This window comes from Suillus clintonianus (assembly GCF_016758775.1).
Source record: "Suillus clintonianus strain FC179 chromosome Unknown DEU56scaffold_86, whole genome shotgun sequence".
In the NCBI taxonomy this organism is placed as follows: Eukaryota; Fungi; Basidiomycota; class Agaricomycetes; order Boletales; family Suillaceae; genus Suillus; species Suillus clintonianus.
In genome coordinates this window covers 70775-96165 of record NW_024539310.1, presented here as the reverse complement: position 1 = coordinate 96165, position 25391 = coordinate 70775, and the positions used below count along the sequence as shown (strand labels likewise).

At 47.8% G+C, this 25391-nt stretch overlaps 7 protein-coding genes across 7 annotated transcripts; 3 read left to right on the top strand and 4 right to left on the bottom strand.

The window, feature by feature from the left end:
• Positions 1-15: 15 nt before the first annotated feature.
• Positions 16-1315, top strand: DEU56DRAFT_824831 (mitochondrial carrier domain-containing protein). The gene is made up of 5 exons (XM_041354263.1): positions 16-170; positions 226-304; positions 366-511; positions 566-629; positions 680-1315. Exons 1-5 carry the CDS (start codon positions 81-83, stop codon positions 1282-1284), a joined length of 984 nt encoding a protein of 327 aa, XP_041204602.1. The 5' UTR covers positions 16-80; the 3' UTR covers positions 1285-1315.
• Positions 1316-6799, bottom strand: DEU56DRAFT_824828 (exonuclease II). The gene is made up of 21 exons (XM_041354262.1): positions 6718-6799; positions 6657-6667; positions 6572-6588; positions 6468-6523; positions 6380-6418; positions 6047-6325; positions 5680-5995; positions 5384-5628; positions 5158-5337; positions 4645-5108; positions 4440-4593; positions 4267-4388; positions 4077-4221; positions 3377-4021; positions 3072-3322; positions 2729-3022; positions 2635-2680; positions 2452-2582; positions 2105-2397; positions 1848-2051; positions 1316-1798 (listed from the first exon to the last, which is right to left on the bottom strand). Exons 1-21 carry the CDS (start codon positions 6719-6721, stop codon positions 1408-1410), a joined length of 4287 nt encoding a protein of 1428 aa, XP_041204601.1. The 5' UTR covers positions 6722-6799; the 3' UTR covers positions 1316-1407.
• Positions 6800-8183: 1384 nt separating this feature from the next.
• Positions 8184-10342, bottom strand: DEU56DRAFT_824814 (uncharacterized protein). The gene is made up of 13 exons (XM_041354261.1): positions 10249-10342; positions 10140-10190; positions 10022-10089; positions 9853-9969; positions 9791-9803; positions 9686-9740; positions 9425-9622; positions 9279-9361; positions 9121-9222; positions 9013-9072; positions 8878-8965; positions 8542-8822; positions 8184-8491 (listed from the first exon to the last, which is right to left on the bottom strand). The coding sequence occupies exons 4-13, from the start codon at positions 9879-9881 to the stop codon at positions 8435-8437; spliced, it is 966 nt and encodes a 321-aa protein (XP_041204600.1). The 5' UTR covers positions 9882-9969; positions 10022-10089; positions 10140-10190; positions 10249-10342; the 3' UTR covers positions 8184-8434.
• Positions 10343-12991: 2649 nt separating this feature from the next.
• On the bottom strand, positions 12992-16171 carry DEU56DRAFT_824794 (aryl-alcohol oxidase-like protein). Its single transcript, XM_041354260.1, has 11 exons — positions 15835-16171; positions 15572-15785; positions 15423-15504; positions 15213-15373; positions 15057-15163; positions 14804-15008; positions 14568-14756; positions 14105-14514; positions 13968-14052; positions 13572-13918; positions 12992-13495 (listed from the first exon to the last, which is right to left on the bottom strand). Exons 2-11 carry the CDS (start codon positions 15684-15686, stop codon positions 13409-13411), a joined length of 1788 nt encoding a protein of 595 aa, XP_041204599.1. The 5' UTR covers positions 15687-15785; positions 15835-16171; the 3' UTR covers positions 12992-13408.
• On the top strand, positions 16156-18951 carry DEU56DRAFT_824783 (MFS general substrate transporter). The gene is made up of 18 exons (XM_041354259.1): positions 16156-16539; positions 16594-16655; positions 16715-16862; positions 16911-16955; positions 17014-17114; positions 17168-17185; positions 17234-17302; positions 17361-17436; positions 17483-17532; positions 17590-17773; positions 17820-17895; positions 17945-18003; positions 18051-18184; positions 18236-18317; positions 18376-18400; positions 18447-18523; positions 18587-18690; positions 18773-18951. Exons 1-18 carry the CDS (start codon positions 16474-16476, stop codon positions 18822-18824), a joined length of 1428 nt encoding a protein of 475 aa, XP_041204598.1. The 5' UTR covers positions 16156-16473; the 3' UTR covers positions 18825-18951.
• A 565-nt stretch (positions 18952-19516) lies between these two features.
• On the top strand, positions 19517-20845 carry DEU56DRAFT_568903 (UbiA prenyltransferase family). Its single transcript, XM_041346855.1, has 5 exons — positions 19517-19645; positions 19700-19815; positions 19883-20267; positions 20327-20655; positions 20705-20845. Exons 2-5 carry the CDS (start codon positions 19720-19722, stop codon positions 20768-20770), a joined length of 876 nt encoding a protein of 291 aa, XP_041204597.1. The 5' UTR covers positions 19517-19645; positions 19700-19719; the 3' UTR covers positions 20771-20845.
• DEU56DRAFT_568857 (uncharacterized protein) lies at positions 20846-24741 on the bottom strand. The gene is made up of 13 exons (XM_041346854.1): positions 24675-24741; positions 24286-24623; positions 23967-24234; positions 23811-23917; positions 23466-23761; positions 23270-23411; positions 23118-23211; positions 23033-23067; positions 22933-22975; positions 22442-22876; positions 21869-22389; positions 21376-21819; positions 20846-21321 (listed from the first exon to the last, which is right to left on the bottom strand). The coding sequence occupies exons 2-13, from the start codon at positions 24589-24591 to the stop codon at positions 20902-20904; spliced, it is 3111 nt and encodes a 1036-aa protein (XP_041204596.1). The 5' UTR covers positions 24592-24623; positions 24675-24741; the 3' UTR covers positions 20846-20901.
• Between the last annotated feature and the right edge of the window lie 650 nt (positions 24742-25391).

Sequence of the window (25391 nt, the reverse complement as noted above, 5' to 3'; positions counted from 1 at the left end):
TTCGGCTTTGGTTCGGGTAAGTAACACATCCTCCGCGCTCACATGAGTGTGTCCAGTACATAACCACAGCTGGTGTATTCATGAGTTCTACTGTCTCTCACCAGCGAGACAAACGCTCACTCGACTATGCTATTCGATCTGGAATTGCTGGTGGTTTGGCAGGATGTGTCGTATGCTTTGTTTTTCTCATGCTCTCTGCGGTTGATTCACCCCCAGCTTCTATAGGCAAAGACAGCAGTCGCACCTCTTGATAGAGTTAAGATCCTTTTCCAAGCTTCAAACCCTGATTTCCAGAAATACGCTGGTATGTACATGTATTATCGTATCTCCGCACCTACCTCCGGACTGACTTCATACCTTCACAGGAACTTGGAGTGGAGCATATCGAGCCGGACTCGCAATATACAGAGATGGAGGTGCAAGAGGATTGCTTCAAGGTCACTCAGCGACTCTTCTCCGCATATTTCCGTACGCGGCCATAAAGTTTATGGCCTATGACCAATGGAGAGTGGTACGCCCCACCATTCCATTTCTGTACACCCTCCTTACTTACTATACCACGCAGCTTTTAATACCGACTAGGGATAAAGAAACGAATTTCCGACGGTTTACTGCAGGTGCTCTTGCAGGTGAGCTGGATCCTCACTCACGTCCTCTTATTTAATCGTATTCGCCGCAGGCTTGACCTCCGTTACTTTCACCTATCCACTCGAGTTGGTCCGCGTACGCATGGCGTTCCATAGTCGACTATCCAGTAATTTCGCCGGCCAAACGCGCCCCTCCTTCCTCCGAGCTATGCGCGTCATATATAACGAAGGTTCCACTCCTTCCCCTACAACGCGGACCACGACAGCGCACATTTTTGAGCGCTTCCCCATTCTCAAGTTTTATCGTGGCTTCACCGTGACCATGGTGGGCATGATCCCCTACGCCGGCACGGCATTTCTTACTTGGGACTTCTTGCGCGCACATTTCTACCCAGCCATCGATGAGCACTCCAAACGACCTCACTCCTTGGCAAATCTTGCCATTGGCGCTGTTTCTGGTGCAATTTCGCAGACTGTATCATACCCCTTTGAAGTCGTTCGTCGGCGAATGCAAGTCGGGGGGTTGACTACACCAGATCGGTGGCTACGGTGGGGAGAGACCGTACACGCTGTTTACGCAAGTGGGGGCTGGAGAGGTTTCTATGTTGGATTAGGAATAGGTTACTTGAAGATCATACCCATGACTGCCATTAGTTTTGCTGTTTGGCAGGGAGGCAAGAGTCTGCTGGGTGTTTAGAGGTTATAACAAGCCTTATTTCATCACTACAACCTCGGCCTTGACTGCGAGAACAATGAAGAAATCAAACTACGCGAGAGCTACAGCAAGGCTACAGATAAGTGGGTGAAAAATACACGACGCTCATGAAGACTCCACGGGGGTAACGAAAGCACCTCCACGTGCTCGTCCTCGGTAACCCCTTCCTCCTCGCCCTCGGTCAATATGCGGCCCAAACCCTCGTCCTCGGAAACCACCTCTGGGATGTTGATGAACGCCTCTGCTTGGTGCACCATTGTCGTGAGAGGGAGGCTGGTTGTCAGCGGTCATGACAGGTTGCGATTTCGATCCGGAAGCTTCCCCTCGCGAGGTGCCTTCTGTTGGTACAGGACGACTATTAGCTGGAGGTCCACCCCGCCCATTTGGTGGACCTGCATGACCATTGAAAGGAGGGCCTCCACGAGCTCCGCGAGTGACAGACCCGCCACGGCCCCTGTTTGGATTGGACATAATTGCTACAGCTGGCTGGCGTTGACTAGGCTAAAATCAGCATTGCATATAGCCTGTGAGCTCAAGAACCTCACCTCTGTGTAGCAGAACGGAATCCGGCAACAGCTTGATGTCCAGGAGCAGACTGAATGACTGGATACGCGCCAAATCGAGGTTTGAAAGGAACATTTGGGCGAGGAGGATAATTTGAGCCAGGAGAAGTAGAGGCGATAAATTGGGGGTTGCTTAGGTTTAGACATGAATTGAACTCCACAGTTGAGCCTCGATACTGGGAGCATCTACAAATTGCCAGCTTAAGTGTCTCTGGTTCAAAGAAAAACGCCCCACTTACCTGTCCCCAAGCGTCGTACCAGACATGAATGGCACATCCCACACGACGTCCATCGATTTCGTGTTCAACCCAATGACGACACCCTTCGCAGACAACGGAACTCCACCTGAATCTTGGACCATAGTAACCCTGTCTCCCAAGGCAAAGTGCTGGTTCTGGAGCCGATAGATAGCGTGTGACGGTTTCAGAACTGCATGGCGAGGAATGTTCTTTACTATGGCTTTCTTGATTCCCGCTTTTGACCTGTTTTTATTGATGTCGTCAGCAACCTCTTCAATTTCTTTGACAGTACTCTGGAAGCAATTTTGAGTGAAACACGCTCGGGATAAACGGTGACTCTGATATACCTTCGCTAAGTTGTCCGAAAAGAGGGAGACTGGCTCAAGATCTCGGACGCCCTTTGATTTAAGCCAAGACTTTACCTCCTTCACCTTAGCATCAGCGTGGGCGTCAAAGATGTCCGTAGCGCGGGCCATATCTAATATTCCAGAGATGAAACCAATGAATTCCTGGCTAGTCCAACAACTTACCGTCGCCCCCTTGGTCCAGAGTCGCAAATATTTCAGGGTATTTATCCTGCAAAAGACTGAGTTGCAATCTAGAGGCGATTTAGATAGGACCAACCTTATATTCGCGAATGAGGTCAACTGCTTTCTCGCTAAACTCCCAATAGCGACCAGCCTTCCGCGAGTAGTCGATAACCTTCAAGCTTTTAGCCTCGAATTTGATGCTTAGTCCGAGGTTGTTCTTTTGATGATCGGAGGTGAGGACCATGAAGCTTGATGTGATCTTAGAGAGCGCTCTGGGTGACATTCCGATTGCCGAAGCTGCTTTGAACGAAGGAGAATAGTGCTGGGAAATACGACTGTCAACAACAGTCTTGAACCTGTTGTTCTCCGTTTTATCTGAGGGGAAAAACTAGGAGATCATTTAGAGAAAAAAATTGTGTTAGGGCACTGCGACATACTGCCAAGACAACAGACAACGCGCTGTCGGTGGTTGAAGATACCTGGGCAGCCACGCCATAAGCGTGTTCGCCCAGGAAGAAAATGTTCGTTCCATCAGGGAATTCCTCCGACAGGGGTGGGGCGTCCTTCTCGAGGAACCTGGGATCTTCAGATGCAATTTCTGAGATGACCATCTGGACAGCTTGTTCCAGCTCTCTGTCGGGTCCTTCGTAGTCCTTGATTAATGCGCCTGATTCCAAGCGCTTCAAACCTGTATTCAAGTTGTAAGAAAGAAAAGGAACGTCCATGAAGTCCCAGCACGCACCTTTTAGCGGACGGACATGCACTAGGACATCGACGTCACCAGTGATTACTCCACATCTCTTCGAATATACTGACTCAATCCGCTCAGCTCTGCCCTTCCAATGGCTCAAGCCCTGATTAAAATGCGGATTGGAAACAACCTTTGCTGGGGTACCAGGCACGATTACCGACTTCTCGTACTTGAACAACGAATCGGACACGGCAGTGACTAGCCCCTCTTGTAAGAAGGGCCAACCGATGAAAGTGCGTTTGCCAACCATTTCGTTAGCGATATCCTCTACCTTGCGGTTTTCATGAGGATTTTGGATGTGAACAACCATTGATTTGTTCCGGCTTTCGGAACCGTGTACATTGACGCCATGAAAACCTAGTTGCGCCGTGTGTGGTAATGTATCGAGGGAGGGAAATCCAGCGAGAGCCTCTGCGCCGAGGCATACACCTTCACATAGTCCAGGCACGAGATGGAGGCCGTCAAGAGTTGGGAGATCGAAGGATTCCATCTTGCACGTGCAACGATATATGGGAGGGAAGAAGTCTGGCAACGATGAAGGATAGACGGTGGACTCTCCAGCATTGAAGGAAAATTTGGTGCTGGTTCCGAAGTCATTGCGGCGGCGTTCTTCTGGAGTTAGCCGATGTGCCCGGGCTGCATACAGGACACGATGATGAACAAAAACTGAAAAGCGGAACTTGCCACTCACAATTCATTGCTCGTAACAAGCGCTCCTCATCAATGAAAGGAATCTTGACGATTGCTTCCCACTCTTGTTTCTTTCCATTTAAGTCTTGCTCGAATTCGAGAGGATAGAAGTCCAATATCGGTGAATTTGGATCGTACATTAGGTCCTGTGGGTGATTAGTCTAAAGTATGACGCAGGTCATTGAACATACTTGATATGCTTGCGGAATGTGATCCATACTCGCGGAGGGGAGAACGCCCATCAATTGTTCGAAAGGATGGAAAGGTTTGCCCAGCTCAAATGCGAACGACATGTCGCCAAGGCCACGTAAATCTTGAGAAATTGTGAGCGTGGCGTAATGAGGACAAGGAATGCAAAAAGTACCAGATATCCGTGGTGCATAATGGTAATTGTAAAACCAGCCCCAGGAGGCGATCCCACTGTAATAGTAGTGCATAACCCATTGTAGACCCTCTGTATAGCGGTATATCAAGTCATGCATCTCTTCGGGGTCATCATAGGAGATTCCAAGTTTCTCCTGCCGTACAAAAGGTCGGTCTGACGAACGGTATACGAAGTGGGAACGCACCTTGTAATATCCTCGTTTCCATTCCGCCATTTTGTCGTTGATGGATTGTTCATGTCGAGCGTCAAAACCTCCTCCGTCGTCATCATCCATCACAGGAGCCTTGTCAAATTTCTTCAACACCCGATCCACCGCAGCCCTGCCTTCTTCATCCTCATCAACATCTTCCCACTCGCCGTCACTATTTCCATCGCCATTAACCTGCTCGGCATCAGGTTCTGGTGAGGGCTCGTCCAAAACTCCGGGGAGTCGGAATGTGACAAGATTCTGGTCCTCTTCGTCGTACTCATCCCACGTAACAGACAGATGCAACTCCCCCGCCAGGGTGCTGATGAACTTCCGTTCCCGGGCAGGGAACGTATTGGGCATTGTCAGGGCTGGCGTTCGGTGTTGTGACGATTTCTTGCGATTTTGCACGACAAACTGTTGTACTGATTCAAAAATATCTCGTTGAGGCCGCGTCAGAACTGAAACGATTAATCGTTGGTTATTGACGGAAAGGGTGGAGGAACGTACCAAGCTTAGCACGCTTGCGCGCAAGATCCATTTCTTGGACGTGTTTGCCCCGCTTGCCCTTGAACCAATTTGAGTCTGCGTATTCTTTCTCGAATATCTCTCGCTCCCATATGGTCATTTCGTCCAGGACGACTTGCAGTCGCTCGGTATTGATAACCCCACTCTCGTTTATATAGCCGTCTGAAGCGGTGAGCTTATGAAGAACAAAATGAAGTTCAAAACCTACCCAGCGACGGCAAAACCTTTTTGTACACATCAAACAGGCGTTCCAATCCGTTCTCGTGGATATGTAAATCCGGAAGATTTGGTAGAAAATCGTTTCCGACGAAGACGGCCAGTAGAATAAAGTCATCAATGACTCGCTCTAGACTGTAATCGAATGCGAGAGTGTGTTCGATATCACGGAACTCAAGGTCCAGGTATTCACGCATCAGCGAGAGATGCAGAAGGTAGAAGTTAAGGTTCTCCAGACTTGTGCTGGCGTTCAGTTAATCTGCCTTGTACACGAAGACTACGAATTACCTGATGTTACCCTTCTTCTTCGCGGCAGGCCCGAACTTTACTTCCTCTCGCAAGAGACAGAAGTGTGGGTCGTGGCTCAAAAGGCCAAGCATAATGAGGTCAGCATCAAGACCGTACAGACAATGCCGGACGTTTGGGTTATAATCAGGTTGGGCTCTCGAAAGTCGGATGTATTCCATGATCTTGTGTTCACCTTCACCCGGTACTTCATGACCGGATAATACAACTTGCACGCCACGCCAATTGGCATCTTCAGTAATCTTCTTGTTGACAAAGTAGCGTAGCTGCGCGGATAGCCTGGCCATGAAAGGAGTACCTAAGATGAAATAAAGGGTCATGACGCCATATAAAACCACGGAGAACGCACCTGGTGTAATACAATTACTATCAAAAGCTTTCTCGTCGGGTAGTTTCTCTCCTTTCGCCTCTGCCATCTCTCTGACTTCCCTTGCTTCCTTCGCAGTGCGAAACCTTCGACTTCGTTGCTGGTTCATCTTCGCCCGCGGAGCCACGCCGTCCACTGCCATAAAGAAAAGTTGCTTCGGCTTTATCTTACCAAACAGCAGGTCTACATATGCAAATATTGCTGTGAATATTTGTTCTTCGGACATCCTGAAGTGCGCATCTTCATCATTTGGATGCGAACCTAAAATGAAATTTGAGCACGACAGTCTGCGCTGTATTTCAAAGGATTAATCACAGTTGTGAATGATTCCATTGAAATCGAGATAGAGATTGTCTATTCGAAGGCTTTAGCGCGAGAACACCAAGTCAGCATGATGGCTCACCGAATTCGGGAATCTTGTTCTCCTCAATCAGCTGCGAGGTAAGCGGGTACCGTTCACTATCGAAATATCAGCTTATATGATCAAGTAATAGACTGCCGACTCACGAAATATAACGGAAAAACTGCAGTGCGCAGAACGGTTCAGCTCCCTTGCATGATGTACCATCTCATAGATAAAAGAAGCGCGAACCTTGGGGATTCCTGGAAATTGAAAGTGTGAGCTTGCGTATAGGAATAGCAAACAGACTAACCCATAGCAAGCAAAGGAAGAGTACAGTACTGTTACTAGAATATGAGGATCGACGATTCTTCGAGGTTGAGATGGGGAAGCTTATTACATAAGCACCACTATTCTTCAAAGTTTATCTGCGGCACAGCCAGTTGGGCCACGCTGGCTAGCCTACTACGGACGACTCCATATATCGCGCTCGATCCTCCGTGCCGACCTCCATTCCACGCTTCCAAGAAGACAAACTAAAGCCCCTAGGGATAACGCGTCTGCGTCTTCGGAGTGATTAATCCAAGCCACTCGGACGAATCCAGAGAGATTGAATCTGGCACCAGCAGTCTTGTTAATTTCACGCTGGAAACCCAAAAGCCTTTACAAGGACTCCATCAGGCCTCATTCACCCCTACCTTTCCCTGAGTATGAACAAATCCTGGCCATGGATGATATCGCAAATAGCAACACGGGTTGTACACGTCTTGGTATAGCAAATGTTGCTGCTAATCAAGTGTATGAGGGCGAGAATACCCCAAATGCACATGCAGAAATGACTTCAAGACAATGCCCATCCATCTTCATCTTGTGGTAACTTACAAAAAGCCCAAGTTACGAATGATACAGATGCAAGTAAATGCTTGACGTGTCAGTAGATTCTAGGCCTAGGCAGGCACACCGCAGAGCATCCAAAACGCCGACTGCATAATGGACCTAGCGCAGCGCGTCCTGCACCGGTCTCCACCAGATGAGCACTATCTTGACCATATTTTTCGACTTTGTAGGTTGATGACCTGGTAATAGAGTGAGGAGGTGCGTACGAAGCGACCAATCACAAGGGAGGAGGAAAGTGGCGCATTGGATTAAGTGAAACGTTTGAGGAGTAGCAGCCCGAGTTACTAGTACTGTTTGTGGCATTTTCATGTTCTTTGTTCATTTCTGAGTTTTCTGATGGCGTACCCAACAGAATGTGAACTAGGCATTGATGCAGGGTATATTTGGAAGCTTAGGCAGTTGCTGTTGTACTAGTCAATCACATCAGTTTCAGCCCACCAAGTATATCTCCTCGCATCCATCGCGCCCGCCCCGCCTGACTGGCCACGTACAGTGAATATTCCGACAATCTCGGTGACAGATGCGGTGGGTATTCTGCACCACCTGCCATTCCCGCTTCTTGAAAGCGCGTTGGCTCAATATAGAGGGATACCGATCCTCCACGTTATCGTCTTCATGCCTGTCAGTATTTTTGACAGAGTGGTCGCTGCAGCAACCAGGCATATCTCGGGGGTAAGATTTATGATAGATGAAAGACTAGGCTCAAATTTGGCGAATACCAGACAAGCTCGTTCTCTCTAGCACCTCTAATACGATCCTTGTGTGTCGTGCTGCCAGTGCAGAGCTGAGGATTCCCTAGGATTGCTCCAAAAATGAAACAATATTCACTATAATTCCAAACAAGTGGAGATCACACGTATTTTACCTACCTGACCTCTGTGTAGCACTAGAAAGGCCATTAGATACACCGCAAACGACGCACATACATAGTACCATACAAACGTATTGTCTACTACGGGGCATCACTCCAACGAGCAATAAACACAGACCCAAAAGATAACAGCTTGTACGGAGGCGTCGTAAAAATGATGCCAGTACAGCCGTATACATCGACATCTCTGTATCATCCGTGTTGCAATTGACTGCGGACGCCAGGTATCATTGAATATAGTCATGGTACGTTTGATCGTATGTCACACATCACAAGGCACGCGATCATGAGGTAGTTGTCTGTGGTGCTTTTCGGGACGCTATAGAAATGCATAAGTTGCTGTGGGCATGGGCAACTTGGAGCTCGTACCTCTGTCTCTGAGAGGCTAACCATAGCAATGTCGTCCGTGGAGGTCCGGTGTGGGAGGCCTATTTTCATCGCGCCAGTCCTATCAGTCTCCCTTGAAGTGGACAACCCCGGATATGAATTAGAGGTATCTGAGGGTGATGATCGTTGACTGCTCTTGCGACCGTTAAGAAGGACGAGGAAGGAGTTGCTGTACATTTTCGAGAGAATAAATGACGGCACCACGTGATAGAAATTATGCTCGAATGTCAAAAACAGAGTGAGCTCGATGATAGCAATGATGGCTACATTGTCGACCATGAGTGATACGATACAATGATGACAAAAAAGGATACACACCAGTAGTCATGCCAGTCTCCATAGTTATCCTAATTAACCTGTTGAGTATTGAGTCTGTAGCGCGAAAACCAGTGCGGCTTATTGAAAGCTTTCGGCAAAGTCAGAGATAGCACATGAGATGTACTATGGACTTACAAAATAGAACATGGCGCAGCAAATTATGATGTCGCACAAGGCTGTTCCCCCAAGCCACACCTATGAGCGAGTAAGAACACAACCTCCTAACATGTCGGGAACACGTACTGCAGTTGTTTTGAAGGTGTCAACCTGGGTTCCTGGTACATTTTGTGATATGTATATTTGGATACCTTCGGCCATCGCTGCGGAGCCTTGCACTAATGCGATCTGGTTCAGGAGTGGTTTAGTACTGCATTAACAGAACGTATTTGACTTTGTCTTACAGCCGCGATTGTTATCGCTAACACGTATGACTTGCTGAGGACGTAGATGCGCCATGCATAGAAACACTGGATCGTAGCACTAGCTACGTACGATGCCACATATGAGTATACGACCTCTCGTTCAGTAGAGGTCAAAGGGGACGTACTGAAGCCGGTTAGAAATGGAAGATCAAACCAAGTGAACCAAACGGTGACCAAGTCTACAGAATTTCCCCAACCCAATGCGAGAGTGTGAAAAGAGTCGTGGGTCGCCATAACAAGTTGTAACGTTTCGGTGATAAAAAGGCCGTATACAATGAACTTGATCAATCGAGTGTCCCGAAAACGTGCTTGGTGATAGGTGTCTTTTACCGAGTTACTATATTGTCACAGGGTGTACAAGGTTAAAGACGACGATTGTTACTCACAAAGCTGGATTGCCAAAACACCATAAAGGCCCCAGTTAAACTGGTATCCTAGAATCTACAAGTTTGTGAGGCTCGATAACCTTAAGGTAACCAGAATTAGCTTACCAAAGGACCTGTTCTACAGTCCAAGAATAAATGAGCTACATAACAGGAGGTTTCGTACTTACAACTGTATGGTTGGGGGAGCGTCTGCCATTGTACCGGCCCACTAAGCGCTGGAAAGTGCGAGCCTACAATTTATATCACTAAGGAAGAAAGCTTGACGCAGACGAGTTGGTGCGGCACTGCCAGATATTGATCGGAAAGTGCCTCGAGCTGAATTCATTCCACACTGACGAAATTCAAATTTCTGCATGGCACTAGTTGCCTCAACTCGGCAAGAGTTAATCCAACTGTCCCGGATCCTAGAAGCACAGTTCAGCCAATCAACTTACGTTCGTAATCGATATCTTACATGTACATGTGCGGTCTTGTCCACATATGTACCATCCACGATGCTTGAATTCTAGAATGATCCGTCAGAATTCGATGACGATCTGATGCGTCAAATGAGAATTTCTGACCCAGACGCAACCTGATGAAAATTGGTTAATGACGACCATCCACTAGCAAGAAGAACAATAGGAGTGCATGCACGATTGTCTAGCATGATGCGCAGTACTTCCTTTCTTCTCAAAGGTACCGATATGATGGTGATATAGATTTGACTCGGCATATGCCGTTCACTTCCGTTCAGCAAATTTCAAACCCAGAACAAACCCGAGCGCTTGACATGGCAGCTGCAGTGAACGTCTCCGCATGCAACATAGACAGCCACGATATTACTTGTCATATGGCTGTTTTACCTTCCACTCTTCACACTTATGTAGCAACACATCGCGCCCATAATTAATCATTAGGCAATGTTTCATCGATCATCCCCACGCACGTCTGTGCACGGCTGCGCGTGAGGTGAGTGGAAGCTAAAATTGTGTAGCTGAAACAAGGAGATGTATAAGAGACAAGTGCCGCAACACGCTCACTTATGATAAAGGAAGGTCGTGCACAGGATGTTCAGTGTCCCCGTGCCCATCACTGTGCCACCCAACGGAGACTAGTCGTACTGCAATTCTGAATTCACTGGCCCCAGGCCCGGGCCCGGGACACCCTGGTGTGTGATGGCATATCCCCTTTTCGAGTAGGTCAAAGCAAGCTATGAGATGCCATCAACATCGCCTCTTCCGAATCATCACGACGGGCATATGCTATATATGCTATGTAGCCCGCATTACTAATTCCCTGATACCTGCTCGGAGTACCCCTCGAGTTAATCAACATGGACCTACAGATGCGGGACGATGTCAAATTTGCCTCAAGGGAATTGGCTATGGCATCATTCGCCCTTGTATTGTACGATCATGCTATCACGTTCGGTCAAGAGGTAAATGTTGCCGCCTCCATAATTCCTACTGATCTACCCCTGATCCGCCATTACTATTCCAGATAGAACTCTTCTGGTCTGGGCCATGGTCAGCTTCAAGAATACTATATCTCAGCGTAATGCCATGGAAAGGTTCCTGTTTGTTATCAGTGAATAACCATGCGTTCAACAGATCCGATACCTAGCTGTGATACAAGTATGGTGCGTTTTCAACTCCATCGCGCGAAGCTGCATCAGTTGACGAATTTGATTAGCTTGGTGGTTATTTGTTCGTCAGCATGAATATTCCTTGTCCTGGCTCTGGCAACTAATAGTCGAACAGCAAATTTCAACCCGAGCATTTATAATTCTCCCGTAGGTACTTGAAATTGCTCGTATCGTCGTCGGGACTTACATACAGCCTTCCACAGTCGTAAGTTTGGACAAACAACGACGTCTCAGCAAGGCCCTCACATTGAAATAGCGCGAGTCGGTCTTTTATATTAATTTACCTCCTTGCATTCGTAGTCATGGTGCTCTGCCAATGTCTGTCTTTTCATTTCCCAACAATCCCATCGAATCAACTGATGACGAACCTACAGGTGTCGTAACATTGCGAGTATGGCATCTATTCCATCGGAATCGCCTCATTAGATGGTTCGCGGCCGCTATTTTCGTTGCCTCCATGATAGGAACTGCAGTTGTCGCCGGCGTCAGTTTTCACAACGTCGAGAATGCCTACGAGATTAGCAGTTCATCTACCGGGAACGCGGGAGGGGGCCCTCCAGTGTTGTTCACCATCTACCTGCCATCCTTGATCGTCCACACGGTCATGTTCTCATTGACAATGTATCGATTTCGCGCCAGCTCAAGAGCTTTGCAAGAATATGGGATTATCCACCGGTTCTTAAAAGAGTAGGCTCCCTTGTCGATTACAAGCTCTACTACTTGTTAATGTTTGGTCAGAGGGATGTTCATGTATGCGTTTGCTGCTGGTGCGTACATCTCGACTGTTCCCGCTTGACACACTCTGAAGTAATCGATAGGAACGCTGCTGTTCGAAATCATTGGCCTTTCTTTGACTACTGACATAAACGTAAGTTTCGTGACTATAGCTGCAGACACTACAACTGAAAATCAATACCAGATCTACTATCCGTCACTTGGGGGAGGGTAAGACCATACCACGCATGTTGTTCACCGAAGGCTCAAGGGCAATACTCTATTTCCCAGATTAGCAGTAGGAACCACAGCCGTCTCCGTCTGCCGCGCGACGCTGAGCATTCGCTCATTGGCTGCAACCTATCACGTCGATCCCGCATGGCTGCTTAATCACGCCGAACTCAGCCGTGTTCAATGGAGGAGAGGAGCCAGCGAAGGGGAAATCTATGTTGAAGTCGACGAGCTGGACGTCTTTCCTTCGAGCCACTGACCTCACCTGCAGGGAATACTTACATGCATGGGGCGACGGCATTTTAAAAAAACACGGATCTAAAACGCATATAGCTAACATTATTCCTCGATCCGACAGGTACACGACAGGGCCACATGTAACACTTACTATTCCTCTTTACTTCGAATGAACTTTATTTATGTACTCAGCCTCGCGGGGTCTTGAAGTGATGGAATCGGTGGGTAAAGAAGTAAGCCTTTTACATATGTATTAGATGCGGAGAAATAGGGGACGGGGCAGTGGCAGTCACACAGTATCCAAATGGGTAACAAATTCCTCTGGTGGACGACCCCTGGGTGCCCATATAGACCTACCTAATGCGTGGAGGTCGAGCGGAGGGATAGTATCTGATATAGGCTATATACGTATGATGATCAAGCTTCTGCAAGGAGTCAAGCAACCAGTAACGTATCCGCCGAATAGAGTGCAGGGGAGTACATATGGACTTACAGAGCGGAGACAAAGCGAACCAGGATGAACCAACGTAAGAGGAAGGCGCAGCTGCGCTATAACCTAAGCGCAAGTTCATTGAGGAGATTGAACGGGATTTCGTGTGGACTCATAGAGCTGAAACAAAACGAACCAGCCCGAGGCGCCCTAAACAAATTTGAGAGGCTCTGATGGGCAGCTTTCAAACACTGCCTGATGCTTGATGTGCACCCACCGCAGGACGGCAACCGATTTTCCTAATGAGGCTAACATGACAATTACGCTAGTCTGCCTGAAGCCTTCAAGCGCCATTTTCTAAATTTTGCGCAAAACCTGCCCAGACGTAAAAACTTAAAGGCAGAATAATGATGATGACTTAATGAAATATGTAACAAGTGCGCAGGACGTTAAGTTTCCAGCAGCCGCTATCTCGACCCGAGGCTCAGCACCATGCAGCTTTGATCAAATCCGCTGCTCTTTCAGCCAACGCGTAGATGCATGCTTGAGGATGCGCAGCCGGTATATACGGCTGGAAGCAGCATATTATGTCAGAAACATCAACACTATCATCGGGCACACAGTGACGGCGTCAAGCTGCGACTCACCAAAACAGATGCATCAACTATTCGCAATCCAGAACACCCCTTGACAAGCAAATTTGGGTTGACCACACCATCCTGGTCGGCGTGGGATGTCATTCGAGCGGTCCCTACTGGATGGAACACCGTGGACGTGAAGTTTCGAGCATAATCTACCAAGTCTTCGTCCGTCGTGGAGTTGAGGGCACCAACAGCTTCGATAATGTAACCGTCCCAGGCGGGCGCCTCAACGAACCGCTTAACAGTTTTGATAGCTTCCACCATCACACAAAGATCGAATGGGCTTTCGAGCAATGCAGGGTCGATGATTGGATTGTCGAAGGGATCGCCCGATGCCAATGTCACCGAACCACCTTGAGATCGATCAGTGGCTGAACACGCGATATGCACAGGATGACGCACGAGATAGCGGGGAAGCGACGTTGGTTATAATAGACAAGAAAAATCCTGTCGTTGGGGTCTGTTCAACGAAGGACACGAACCCATTCTATAATACACGTTGTCGGGTCACACGAACACAACGATAAAGACAGACATACGACAGGTAGGAATTCATAGTGAGGAGATGTCGGGCCAGCAGATGGGTCAGGATACTGTTGGAAGATACTTGAATTTGATGCAAGTCGCATCCAGCCAATTTGGTTTGCACCGGGGTCCGAGAAAAGTCCTGTGCCAGTCGCATTCCATTGTGCAAGCAGATCAGCAGCCAGAGATGCATTTCGGCCAACTGCCTCGAACGTGGAAGTGGAGTTGACGAGCCAGTGATTGCCCAGGAAAGGGTGGTCAGCAAGATTCTTGCCGACGTCGTCAAGATCAAGAATGGTAGTTATATTCAACGATGCGAGCAACGCCGAATCACCGATACCACTCAGTTGCAAAATATGGGGCGTGTTGATCGATCCGCTGGATAGAATGACTTCTTTGCTTGCATTGAACAACAATCGTGGACCTTGCGAGGGCATATGAGATGGGGGCACCAGAACGCAGAAACGTTATAGCCACCTGTTGGAGCTTGAGCCACCTCTACTTGTCCGAAGGTCGGCACGCCATTTGCATGCGAAACCGCTATGAGTTTCGTGACGCGAGTTTGGATGAGGACATCCAGGTTATCTCTTTCCATGGCAGGTGCCAAATACGCTGTAGCTGAGCTGCTCCGAAAGCCTTTCGAGCTCACGGAATTCTGCGTCCATCCTAAGACTGGTGAGCGGTTGTTATTGGAGTTATTAGCATTGCCTGACCTATTCCCAGAGGATAACCAGAGTTCATGTCTATGTTGTAAGGGAATTCAGAAACTGATTCTCTCGTTGTGTTCATAACACGCTGATCTACCTCACCGACGAAGCCGCCCAGGCTTACTTGCACTGGGCCCCTCATACCGTGGATAGCGGGATCCACCTCCCCGACTACAGAACGGTTGTCCGTAGAAGGCACCAAATGTTCGCTCTACCGTCAGTTATAATAGAGCCAGGGTATGAAGATCGGGGTATTTACTTTCTTCATGTAGGGCATCATCTCGAGCCACGACCAACCAGGATCCCCCGATACGTTTGCGAATCGATCAAAATCATCTACCGAGCCTCTGGTCCATATCTCGAAATCTGGAGCCTTATCGTAGAAATGCCTCATCATAAGAATGTTTGGACTTACTGATTGTACTGGAGCCCCCAAGGACGTAACCTCTCGGATATGGTATAGTCCTGTTATTGAGACCGATTTGGGGTGTCGTCGTGTAATTCCATGTAACAGAAGTGTTTGGGGAGAGAGTAGAACCTAGGAATGGCACTTGAGCGGCTAGTATATTTTGGTTGCTTGGAACATATCAGTGAGGGGTTGAATAAATGATAAAGTGCGAGCTACCTTGAACCAGCCTCTATCACAAGGACGGAAAAAATAGGATTCTCTGATAGCCTGGCCGCAATGACACTCCCTGCTGTTCCAGCTAACGTAGGGAAGGATTGAGGGAGCAATTCAGCATTTACGAACAAGCAAAGGAAAAAATTCTTCACCTCCAACCACGACAAAGTCATACACGCTCGTCGGCAACTGACTAGGATCAGTATACAGCTTAGCTGAAACAAAACACTGGGATACTAGTCCAGAAAGGAGAAGAAAACGCAACATGTGATGTAGGTGATATCCGGGGTGTTCGCTTCGAATGATGCATCTTATAGGTCCCTTGATGATATGATGGGAGCGGCGGGCGCGTGGCGAACAGTCCTACTGGGATACTGTCAGTATTAAATTGTATTAGCGAACTGAGCTGGAGCACTTGGACGTTACGTTACGTGCCATACTAGTACATGCCCGTCCTACAAACAAACTACCAGAACCTTGAAGCAACCCCTGGCTGGAGCAATCACAGCGATCTAGAAAACGCTCAAGATGGATCGTGAGTTTCACTTTAACGTCCCACTGAAAAGGTCATTGGCTCGGTAATTAAACCGCCCTGGCCGTACTGGTTGCTGTTGGTGTCGCACTCGGCGTCCGGGAACGAACCTAGTAATTGATATTTTAAAATAAAGTTATTTTCAATTATGTAATTATGCTATGATATCAATCGCGCAGCCAATTTATCATTACAGCAACGTTGTGTTTGCGTTCAACCGAACTTCAACGTACGTGACTGTATACAGATCGAGCTTCACAAGCTCCGATGCGGAGGCCGCGACGTTTGAACCCTTCATGGAAGATGCGGCGTCACAACTATTTTTGCTTCGAAGCTGTGAATTGATATGCTTGTGTCAATATCCGCTGGTAGCTGACTGCCCTTGTTCAACGTTCGGCGCTGCAGCCTTCTCATACTACTAGCATACCTCAGCTTTTGAAGTTTTGACGCCTAGAAAGAATACCCACTCTCCCATTCATTCATTTCCCAGTTTCAACCGGACATCGAATAACTGGCATATTCATGGCCCAAGAGAATATCGATCCCTACTTGGTGCAATTTGCACCAGACGACCAGGAAAATCCAAAGGTAGTGCTGTCCATCTCAAGCCTCGTGTTCAAAGTGTCTGATGACCAACCTCAGAACTGGACCCGTCGGAGACGTTGGTACCTAACATATTTCGCGGGATTATTGGGGTTTAATGCGTCAGTGGTTCCTCTTGACTAGCTTGAGCGTTGTGCGTCAACAATAAAATATCATCTAGCACGTTTGCTTCGTCGGCACCTTCCGGCATTGTTACAGAACTGACGACGCGCTTCAACCTCTCGAACGAGGTGGCTGCACTGACGATCTCGCTCTTTGTAGCGGGTTACTGCGTTGGACCCCTTTTCTGGGGACCGCTGTCGGAGCAGGTAGCCCAACTTCACATCTTGGAACAATATTTTTTGACACGTTAACAGTATGGCAGAAGGCCAATCTTCCTTATCACCTTTCCAATATATGCTGTAAGTGTGAATCGCACTCTAACCAATAAAACATTTGACCTTGCACGCGATGTATCAGTGTTTTCAAGTTGGCTGTGCACTATCGAAGAATACAGCGTCTATCATCATATTTCGTTTGCTCGGTGGTCTGTTCGCCGCCGCCCCGTTAACGAACAGCGGGTACGAGCTCAATTCGTCGATTCAGTTTTTCTTGACCAATTGCCTCCATTCAGCGCGCTGATATCGGATATGTATGTGTAGATTAACCTCTGCCTTGCCCCGGCTAAAACATTCTGTAGCTGGGACGCAAAAACACGAGGAAAAGCGTTGGCTCTATTCACTCTTGCACCTTTTGTTGGACCAGCCTTGTAAGCGGTATCGTGATTACCTGACAAGGACCGCCTACATAACATTTTTGTACCCTAGCGGTCCACTGGTTGGGGGCTATATTGCACAGACAGGGACGCCATGGCCTTGGTTGTTCTGGGTTCTCACTATATTTGTAGGTAGCTGAACGAGAGACGAGTATATTCACTGACGTTATACAGGCCACGGTGTGTTTTGTGTTGATCTACTTCACTCTACCGGAGACATATGCGTTAGTCGCTGCAATTACTGGCATACATCGAACACCATGCTAATTTCGTGCACTCAGTCCCATTGTCCTCCTGCACAAAGCGAAGCAACTTCGTTTGAAAACTGGTGACTCCCGATATCACGCTCCTCTGGAGCTGATCCAGCAAAAGCAGCTACACAAGCGACTTGAAGACAGCCTCTCTAGGCCATTCAAAATCCTCATTTGCGAACCAATGCTCATAGCAGTCACCGCTTATATGAGTGTAAGCTCTCACCTCTTTCATTTACTTTGACTGAACTTTCATGTAGTTCGTCTATGGATGTGTGTACCTACTGTTCGAAGCGTATCCTGTAGTCTTCACGGGTGGACACAACTTCCGGCCAGGTATGCTGCTACGTTTAGAGCACAATTAATATTGATCTTCTGTCCCTAGGGGTTTTGGGGTTGACCTACTTACCTCTGATCGCGGGTAGCATCTTGGGCGTTTTTGGGGTGGGGTCACATTTTTTCGCTGTTCATCATCATCTGACTTTTCCTAGTATCTCTTGATATTTCACCCTCAGTATGAGGCAGCGATGGATAAGCACAAAGCAGGACTGGTTTCTCCAGAGATACGTCTTAATCTGGCTATGTCTGGAGCGCCACTGTTCGCCATCACCTTCTTCTGGTTTGGGCGAGTCCAATTGATACTCAAGTGGCCCTGTAAGCTCATATTTCTTTGTAGATGGACATCCTATCCATCCATTTCATACTGGGCACCAATGATGGCGGGCACGTTGATGGGACTGTCTTCGATTTGGATCTTTGTAAGATTGTTTTTCAATGTCAAACCCCATACCCTAATGAGTCAATCGCGCTTTTCAGCTCGCATTATTCAACTATATCATTGGTGCGACAAGAACTCTTTCTTTCGCCATCTGCTCATCTTCACATAGACGTCTATCTTATCGCTGCTGCATCTGCCCTTGCTGCAAACACTGTTTTCCGAAGTGCTGCAGGCGCGATATTTCCTGTATGTCTCTTCTTGTGTGGCATTGACAGTCAGTGAATGATTATGATTCCCTCGCCCTTGCAGCTCTTCGCAACGCAGATGTACACTGCCCTTGATCCACGATGGGCTTCAACTTTACTCGGCTGTGTTGCCTGTATGATGATTCCCATTCCCATTGTGCTTAAACGGTCTGTCGATCTGCATCTGATTTTGCTTTTCGGGGGATCTGATGGGTTTTATTTTTATTTTTATATTTTATTTCGAATACAGGTATGGGCCTGCGTTGCGTGCAAGGTCTCGGTTTGCACCTGCGCTTGTTTAAGATGCATACACTGCGCCGTTTTTACTCTCAAGGACGTTTCCGTAGTAGTGTTGTCGATGAGGATTTGTGTATCAGTACACCATATTTCTAGCGGACAATTGATATGGACTATTGACGACTATTCCTAGGCATCTTAACATTGATACGCTGACAAAAGTTTGTTGCTGGTTACCACGGACGGTCGAGCGTCAGTCTTCTCCTGGGTTATGGTGAAACACGGTTCGTGTTTCACCCCGGAGAAGTCGGGGATTGCCAATTCCCCTGCGATCCCGCAGCGTTTAATTTATGTAAAATGCCACTTTAAATACGCCAGTGTTTCGTAAGTCCGCATTGGTTTATCAAGTTGTCTTCTCCACTTTTTAAAACGAGACCGACGGTAGATCTGCCTGGCCAGGGTCCGTACCCTTTTGGGTGTTGCCACCCATGTTGCATAAGGTTTCAATTTTAAGTGGCGAGTCGTCATATGGCGGTGTGCGTGCATCATGCATATGATTTGTAGCACGATGTCGATTTCGTGAGTTTGACCTGATTTGAATACGTCTTCGGATAATGTCCACTGACACCCACAACCAGATCTTGCCCAGTAGGGCCCGCAACCAGTTGACCGTATCTGACACATGCTTTCAGCGCTGGCCCAATTTATCAAGATAGACTCGGAGCCAGGTCGGACCTGTCATTCACTTACATTCTGCTGTAATGGAACGATACCGCATTTCGCCACCTCCGAGTCTATTGCCAATCAAGTTTAGTCTCAACGTGAGTCGCCAATAGACACTTATAAACCGCAAGAAGTGAACAAGAACTGCTGCTGCTTCCTTTTGGTAGGTGGTACGATGCTTCGAGCTGCAGCGCCGATGTTGAACAACTTCGTCTAGATCTTTTAGCCACGGTGCAGATGAGGACTTTCGGTCAAAGTGATACACTATTCGGCTTCCTCGTGACAATATTTCTATTTGTCAAATCTGACATCAAAACTACGCTGGTTCCCATCGTAGGTCTTTAATCTGTGATGTTAAAATTACTAATGAGTTCATTCCGCATGACTTCCCTACTTTCAGACGATATTATCGGTCAGTTCAGCTCCACTTTGCACCCCGGATCGCATTTTCCCAGTAGTTTGGTGGATATTTTTGCATCTCCTGCAGTTCGACACATCCAATCAAATACTAGATGTCGAAGAAGATGCGAAGAACAAACCCGTTCGCCCATTGCCAGCTGGTCGAATATCGCTGAGACATGCCACCATTCTACGCTGGGGCTTAGTTCCAGCTTGCTGGATCATATCCGCCTTACATGGTGGTCCTGTGCTACTTTCTAGCATGGCTCTCGTGCTATTTACCGTCCTATACAATGAATTACAAGCAAACCGCCACTGGCTCACGAAAAACATCGTCACTGCGATAGGATTCGCTTCGTTTGAAGTCGGCGGAACGTTGATCGCAGGTGAGTAGCGTATTTCTCCGGTCAGATGCAAGTTGGTTGATGATCGATGAATACTGAAGGTTGTCATACGTCGCACATGGACGCCGTGGGACGTCTGTCTGTCGCGATAAGCACAGCGGTATTTGCTACCACTATACACGCCCAGGATTTCAAAGACGAGGCGGGAGACAGATTAATCGGCAGATTAACTTTACCGATCGTGTCTCCCCAAGTGGGTCGTGCCTCAATCTTGCCACTGCTTGTAACGTGGTCTATCGCTCTCGGCTTCATGTGGCAGTTAACTTGGGCTTACACCGTTCTCCTGCTCTGCTTCTCCATGCTGGTCGGTGTTCGATTTTTGTTGATGAGAAGCAGGACAGCGGACCAAACGTCATTCCTTCTATACAACGTCAGTCCTAAATTGTCCGTGCATCGCCTTTGCGCTAAAATCTTGTTAGATGTGGTTGTCAGTAGTACATATGCTGCCAGGCTATTGGCGGTACCTCCAACATCGAGATATTTAATCCAATCTTTAGCGATATAGGTAGATGACTATACTAGTGTTTCATGGTCTCAACATCATAGAATGAAACGCAATAATATGTGATACCAGGCTATCGAATTTTACGTCGAAGAGTGTCCAGACCGAGATTGTTCATACGGTGATAGATAATCTGTCTGTTCTGCGAATGAAGTCCACATACTGTCTGAAGAGCTCTGGTGTTATCTGTGCTCGAGAAAAGCTTGCAGACAAAAGCTTCGTGTCTTGTACGCTGAGCACACGATGCCTATGTTGAGCTGCACCGGACAGCCACGATTCGAAGAACGGTAGCAAATGTTTCGCCCTCAAGACATTCGGGCTATTTCGCACTGCGTCGAGCCAGTTTTCGTTGGATACAAGAGCGATTGAATCCCCTGATGCCTCAACCATCCATTGCAGAAAATCCGAGCTGGCGAGTTCTTTGGGACTATCGATGTGCCGTACCAAAAGATTGGTCGTATGGCGGTGAGGGTCATTCAGCATGATGTCCACCAAGATGGTTGATGCAACGTCGATTGGCGTCCATGACAGGTTCTATAATGAGAATGGGATCATTGGTAAAATATGGAAGTTATCTGCATAACGAACCGGAATTTTAGAGGGCATAAGTTTCAAAGAGAAGCAAGCCTGGATGAAGATAGGAATGTGTTCCGACGCATTCCATGCGCCTAGCGTGGTGTTGCCAGCGAGTTGTCCAGCGCGCACAATTGTTACTGGTATATTTGCGGTTCGGGATGCATCGATTAAAACCCTTTCTGAAACATACTTCGATTGCGCATAACCCTGGTCAAGCGGCAAACTCGGCGAGTCAAAAGGAACTTCGGGGATAGTGTGCTCGGGCCCCGAGTAACTCCCAACAGCAGAAACGCTGGACATGAAAAAGATGCGCGGCGCCTTTGTGCGAACGCTGGAAGCAGATAATTCGAGCATCGTGTGTAGGGCACGAACATGGGGGTCGAGAAAGTGTTCCAACTCGTGGTTGAAATTCACATCCCATGCGCAATGAACGATGTGGGTAACGTCTCTATAAACCTAATACACGTTGGAACTGATCAGAGTCAGGTAGATTCAAGAAACTGACCTTCTGAACGGTTTCTGAATCTAAGCCCAAGTTGATTTCTTCGAGTTTCATAGACCAAAACTCGACCTTCGTGTCTCCTTTGCCAGACGCAGCTTCGCGTCTTAGTCGTCGAGTATGAGTACCTACCGAACGAGGATTCGCGCGGTCTAAGCAGTAAACAGCGTGGACTCCCTCTCTCTGGACGAGCTCTGACAAGACGTGGCTACCGAACGCGCCTGTTGATCCTGTGAGGAGCACTGTCATGGGACCGTCGTCCAAATCGTTGGACATGTGTTCCAAATACGATAAACGACTGGTTGGAGCTGAAGCAGGATTCGGAAAAGTCCACTTCTTGATGATCGCATCTATCTGTTCTGCATTACGATGCACGATGTGCGATATTCTCCCGATGATCACTTGATGCAGGCCATCAATGGATGAATATTTGTAGACGATATTACGAGGTAATTCTGTGTCCCTAACGAGTTTCCAGAGTGGCGTCAGGTATGCGGTAAAATTCGCCGCTGACAAGGAATCCATGCCTAAACAGATATTAGCTAGCTACTACATAGGCAGAATGCAAAAAATACCAACCGCGGGAGAAAAGGTCATCTTCAACAGCAACCTCCACCCCAAGTACACAGGCTGCGATTGCCTTGATATACATTAGAATGCCCTTGTGATCATCCTTTAATGGTAGAGGTCTGAGAGGAAACCCAGACTCGAGAGCCGCGTACGCTTCCTGAATCTCTTTGGAGTAAAGAGCAAGTGTCTCGTAGCGTCTGATAGTCCCTTTGTCTGTCAGGACGAAAGGTTTTTGCGTATTTCCGAGGATAACGAGGGTTTGTACGACCCGAGAGTGCTTTGGGATAATGGAATTCATGTGCTGAACGGTTGACTGCAAGGATGCTGCGAAATCAGCATCGTCCAAAGATGAGGTTTTTGGAAGGACAATCAGCCCATTCTGCAAGTGACCTTCTCCAAACACAATCGCGCCTTCCACAACGGGGTTCTTGAGCATAAGTGACTCTGTGTATAAGCTCAGGTCTGCTACCTGGCTATCGAAAAGATCATAAAATGCCTACCAAGCTGTTCGTTGTCGGTCTTCTCTCCATTGCTGAGAACAGTCTTAGGAAAGAGATATCAGTAGGCTACAATCATCTCTTAAGCGAAGCCCATACTCACCACACTGCTCATTCTTCCTGCGTGTCTCCAAAGTCCTGTACAACCACGTTAACGAAGTAATCTGCACAGGAATTATTGGGGATGCCTTTTTTTATTGGGTGCTCCCGCCACAGGTCACCGGGGCTGAAGCCAACAGGATCATCGTGATTAACGAGGTCAGAAGACACAAAACGACCTGGCTGAATGGTACGGGTCACATTGAACCAAGTCAAACGTAATGTTTCGAAAAAAAAGTACCTTAACAACTAAACGTCGCAAATCACTGGTATTGGGAACATCCACCAGTTCTATTGCAGACGGATCGATGAATCGGACATAAGGCCAGTCGAGAGGATCATCAGAGCTGACATCTGCTACAGTTAATTGACCGGTCTCAGTGCTGCATCCAGAGATCAGAAAGCAACATAATCAATGCTTAGCCGAGGACACTAACGTTCCAAAGGCCGAGATAATCTTCACGCCATGACTTGCTAATCTATTACCGATAGGCTCTTGCAGGGGTGCGCCGGCAAACAAAACCATATATGTAGAGCCAAGCACTTGGATAGCTCCTTCTCCCATCAAGGAGATCTGTTCGAGTAGGGATGGAGGCGATACACAAATCGCACCATTGAAGCGGTTGAGAACATCGCACAGTAATTCTCCCGTGCAGGGTCGCGGGGATTCAATAATTATGGGTATGCAGCCCGCACCAATAGTGAATTTGGTTAAGCAAGTAAGCCCGACCGTCTAGAGATATGCGTGAGTAAACTGATGAGACATCAATCGATGCACTTGCATGGAACATGGGCATAGGGGTGCACACCGCACGGCCTGGAAAGGGTGTCAATCGCATGGTTTGATCGTACCACTGCTGGTGAGTAACTGGTATCAATTTGGGGTGTCCTATGACATATTGAAGGTTAGATCGACGCGGAGAGATGATTGCACAGACCTGTTGATCCTGAAGTATGTAGATTATACGCGACCGCATCTAAGTCTAAGTCACAACTTTGGTCGATGATGGGAGGGTACGTGACAGGGAATTGTGCAGTCGTCCCGCCATCACTTCGCAGAGGAATAACTTGAATATTCGGGACTTGGCGTCGTACGACGTCCACGAGGTTTGAATGAGTAGCGTCAACGAAAAGACATTGAGAACCGGAGGCACGAACAAGGTGTACTACACCTTCAGGACTATTTTTATCAGATATTAATGTTGGCTTGGAATCATCAGGTTTTATTCGCAGGCAAAGAAGAAAGTTCAAACACACAGTCCACCTGTTCATTAAGGCAGCGAGGAACCCCACGAAGAGGTCATAGCCACTGTGCGCGAAGAAGCCTACATTGACTGGTGGTTCTCCGCATCGCCTTCGTAAAGGGCCGTCATGTAAAAACCGCTGTGCAGTTGCACAAGCATCCTGGATCAAGTCTGCCCTCGTCCTATTAGAAAGTAAGAGCGTTGAATCACTCTCAACCTTGACATTCCAACAAAACGTGGATGCTGGTTGATCGCTGCAGAATGTCACAAAACTGTCTGGCAAAGGACAGGCTGAGGGATTCATCAGCGCCTGAGACATGATGAGCAGGCGTTGTAGGGTGGGGCGAACTTCTGCCGGTGCCAGATGAACACTCTTAGTACGAGTCAGATATCAGAACTCACACGATCGTGATGCGCTCCAAGTTGGAAAGAATGAATCTTAGATATACATGGACATCGTTATAGCTTTGCCACCACCCCCTCCGCTTCTCCTCCTCTAGCCTCTTGTGCTCGACGCTTTGCTTGAAACTCTGCAACTGCTTTGAGCCTTCCTTCCCGGCCTGGTCCACTCGTTCAACAACAATCTTCGCACCTTCAAGCGATGCACCTCTGATACCTACAGGGATCCTTACTGCAACCAGCTCTCTCTTCTCCCTGGGCAGAATCTGTGGTTCCGCGCCCATCGCAGTCTTCGCATTGCTGCCCAAATATCCTCGACAACTCCCGTTCCAGTCACTCTCCGACCAGACAGCAAGCCACCTTCCATCCGGCACAGCGGCGACATGTGAGGACTAAGCGATGAAGGCACCAGGCCACCGGACTTCATCTTCTTGCGCGATCGAACAACAAATAATACAGTCTTTTCTCCGCGCGTGCATGGAGGCATTACAACACTGAAGGAGGGGAGTGCCTTGTACCTTCAATTTTTTTTTTTTTTGCAGATGCGCACATCTTTTGCACCTTTTGACGTCTATCTTGACGGATAAATTTGTGCGCCGACAGTGTCATAGTAGAATGGAGAAAATGAATATCAATAATGGTAGAGAATCTTACCTGATACCTGCCATAAGCACTAGGTTGGTCAAGAACTTGAACAAGTCACACGTCATACGCCCGGCC

Coding starts and splice junctions, on each gene's coding strand:
- DEU56DRAFT_824831 (XM_041354263.1), top strand. CDS start 81: ATGAGTTCTACTGTCTCTCACCAGCGAGACAAACGCTCACTCGACTAT. Junction 171..225: donor GTGGTTTGGCAGGATGTGTC/GTATGCTTTGTT, acceptor CAGCTTCTATAG/GCAAAGACAGCAGTCGCACC. Junction 630..679: donor TACTGCAGGTGCTCTTGCAG/GTGAGCTGGATC, acceptor TATTCGCCGCAG/GCTTGACCTCCGTTACTTTC.
- DEU56DRAFT_824828 (XM_041354262.1), bottom strand. Junction 6,419..6,467: donor GAACAAGATTCCCGAATTCG/GTGAGCCATCAT, acceptor GCCTTCGAATAG/ACAATCTCTATCTCGATTTC. Junction 2,681..2,728: donor ACCTCATTCGCGAATATAAG/GTTGGTCCTATC, acceptor AGTCTTTTGCAG/GATAAATACCCTGAAATATT.
- DEU56DRAFT_824814 (XM_041354261.1), bottom strand. CDS start 9,881: ATGGCAGACGCTCCCCCAACCATACAGTT. Junction 9,362..9,424: donor TCCATTTCTAACCGGCTTCA/GTACGTCCCCTT, acceptor CATCGTACGTAG/CTAGTGCTACGATCCAGTGT. Junction 8,966..9,012: donor GCTGCGCCATGTTCTATTTT/GTAAGTCCATAG, acceptor CTTTGCCGAAAG/CTTTCAATAAGCCGCACTGG.
- DEU56DRAFT_824794 (XM_041354260.1), bottom strand. CDS start 15,686: ATGTTGCGTTTTCTTCTCCTTTCTGGACTAGTATCCCAGTGTTTTGTT. Junction 15,164..15,212: donor TGGGGGCTCCAGTACAATCA/GTAAGTCCAAAC, acceptor ATAAGGCTCCAG/ATTTCGAGATATGGACCAGA. Junction 14,053..14,104: donor ACTATGAATTCCTACCTGTC/GTATGTCTGTCT, acceptor CGTGTATTATAG/AATGGGTTCGTGTCCTTCGT.
- DEU56DRAFT_824783 (XM_041354259.1), top strand. CDS start 16,474: ATGGCCCAAGAGAATATCGATCCCTACTTGGTGCAATTTGCACCAGAC. Junction 17,896..17,944: donor TGGACACAACTTCCGGCCAG/GTATGCTGCTAC, acceptor TTCTGTCCCTAG/GGGTTTTGGGGTTGACCTAC. Junction 18,401..18,446: donor ATTATTCAACTATATCATTG/GTGCGACAAGAA, acceptor ATCTTCACATAG/ACGTCTATCTTATCGCTGCT.
- DEU56DRAFT_568903 (XM_041346855.1), top strand. CDS start 19,720: ATGAGGACTTTCGGTCAAAGTGATACACTATTCGGCTTCCTCGTGACA. Junction 19,816..19,882: donor AAACTACGCTGGTTCCCATC/GTAGGTCTTTAA, acceptor CCCTACTTTCAG/ACGATATTATCGGTCAGTTC. Junction 20,268..20,326: donor CGGCGGAACGTTGATCGCAG/GTGAGTAGCGTA, acceptor TGAATACTGAAG/GTTGTCATACGTCGCACATG.
- DEU56DRAFT_568857 (XM_041346854.1), bottom strand. CDS start 24,591: ATGTCTCAGGCGCTGATGAATCCCTCAGCCTGTCCTTTGCCAGACAGT. Junction 24,235..24,285: donor CCTTAATGAACAGGTGGACT/GTGTGTTTGAAC, acceptor GATGATTCCAAG/CCAACATTAATATCTGATAA. Junction 22,877..22,932: donor GACCGACAACGAACAGCTTG/GTAGGCATTTTA, acceptor GCTTATACACAG/AGTCACTTATGCTCAAGAAC.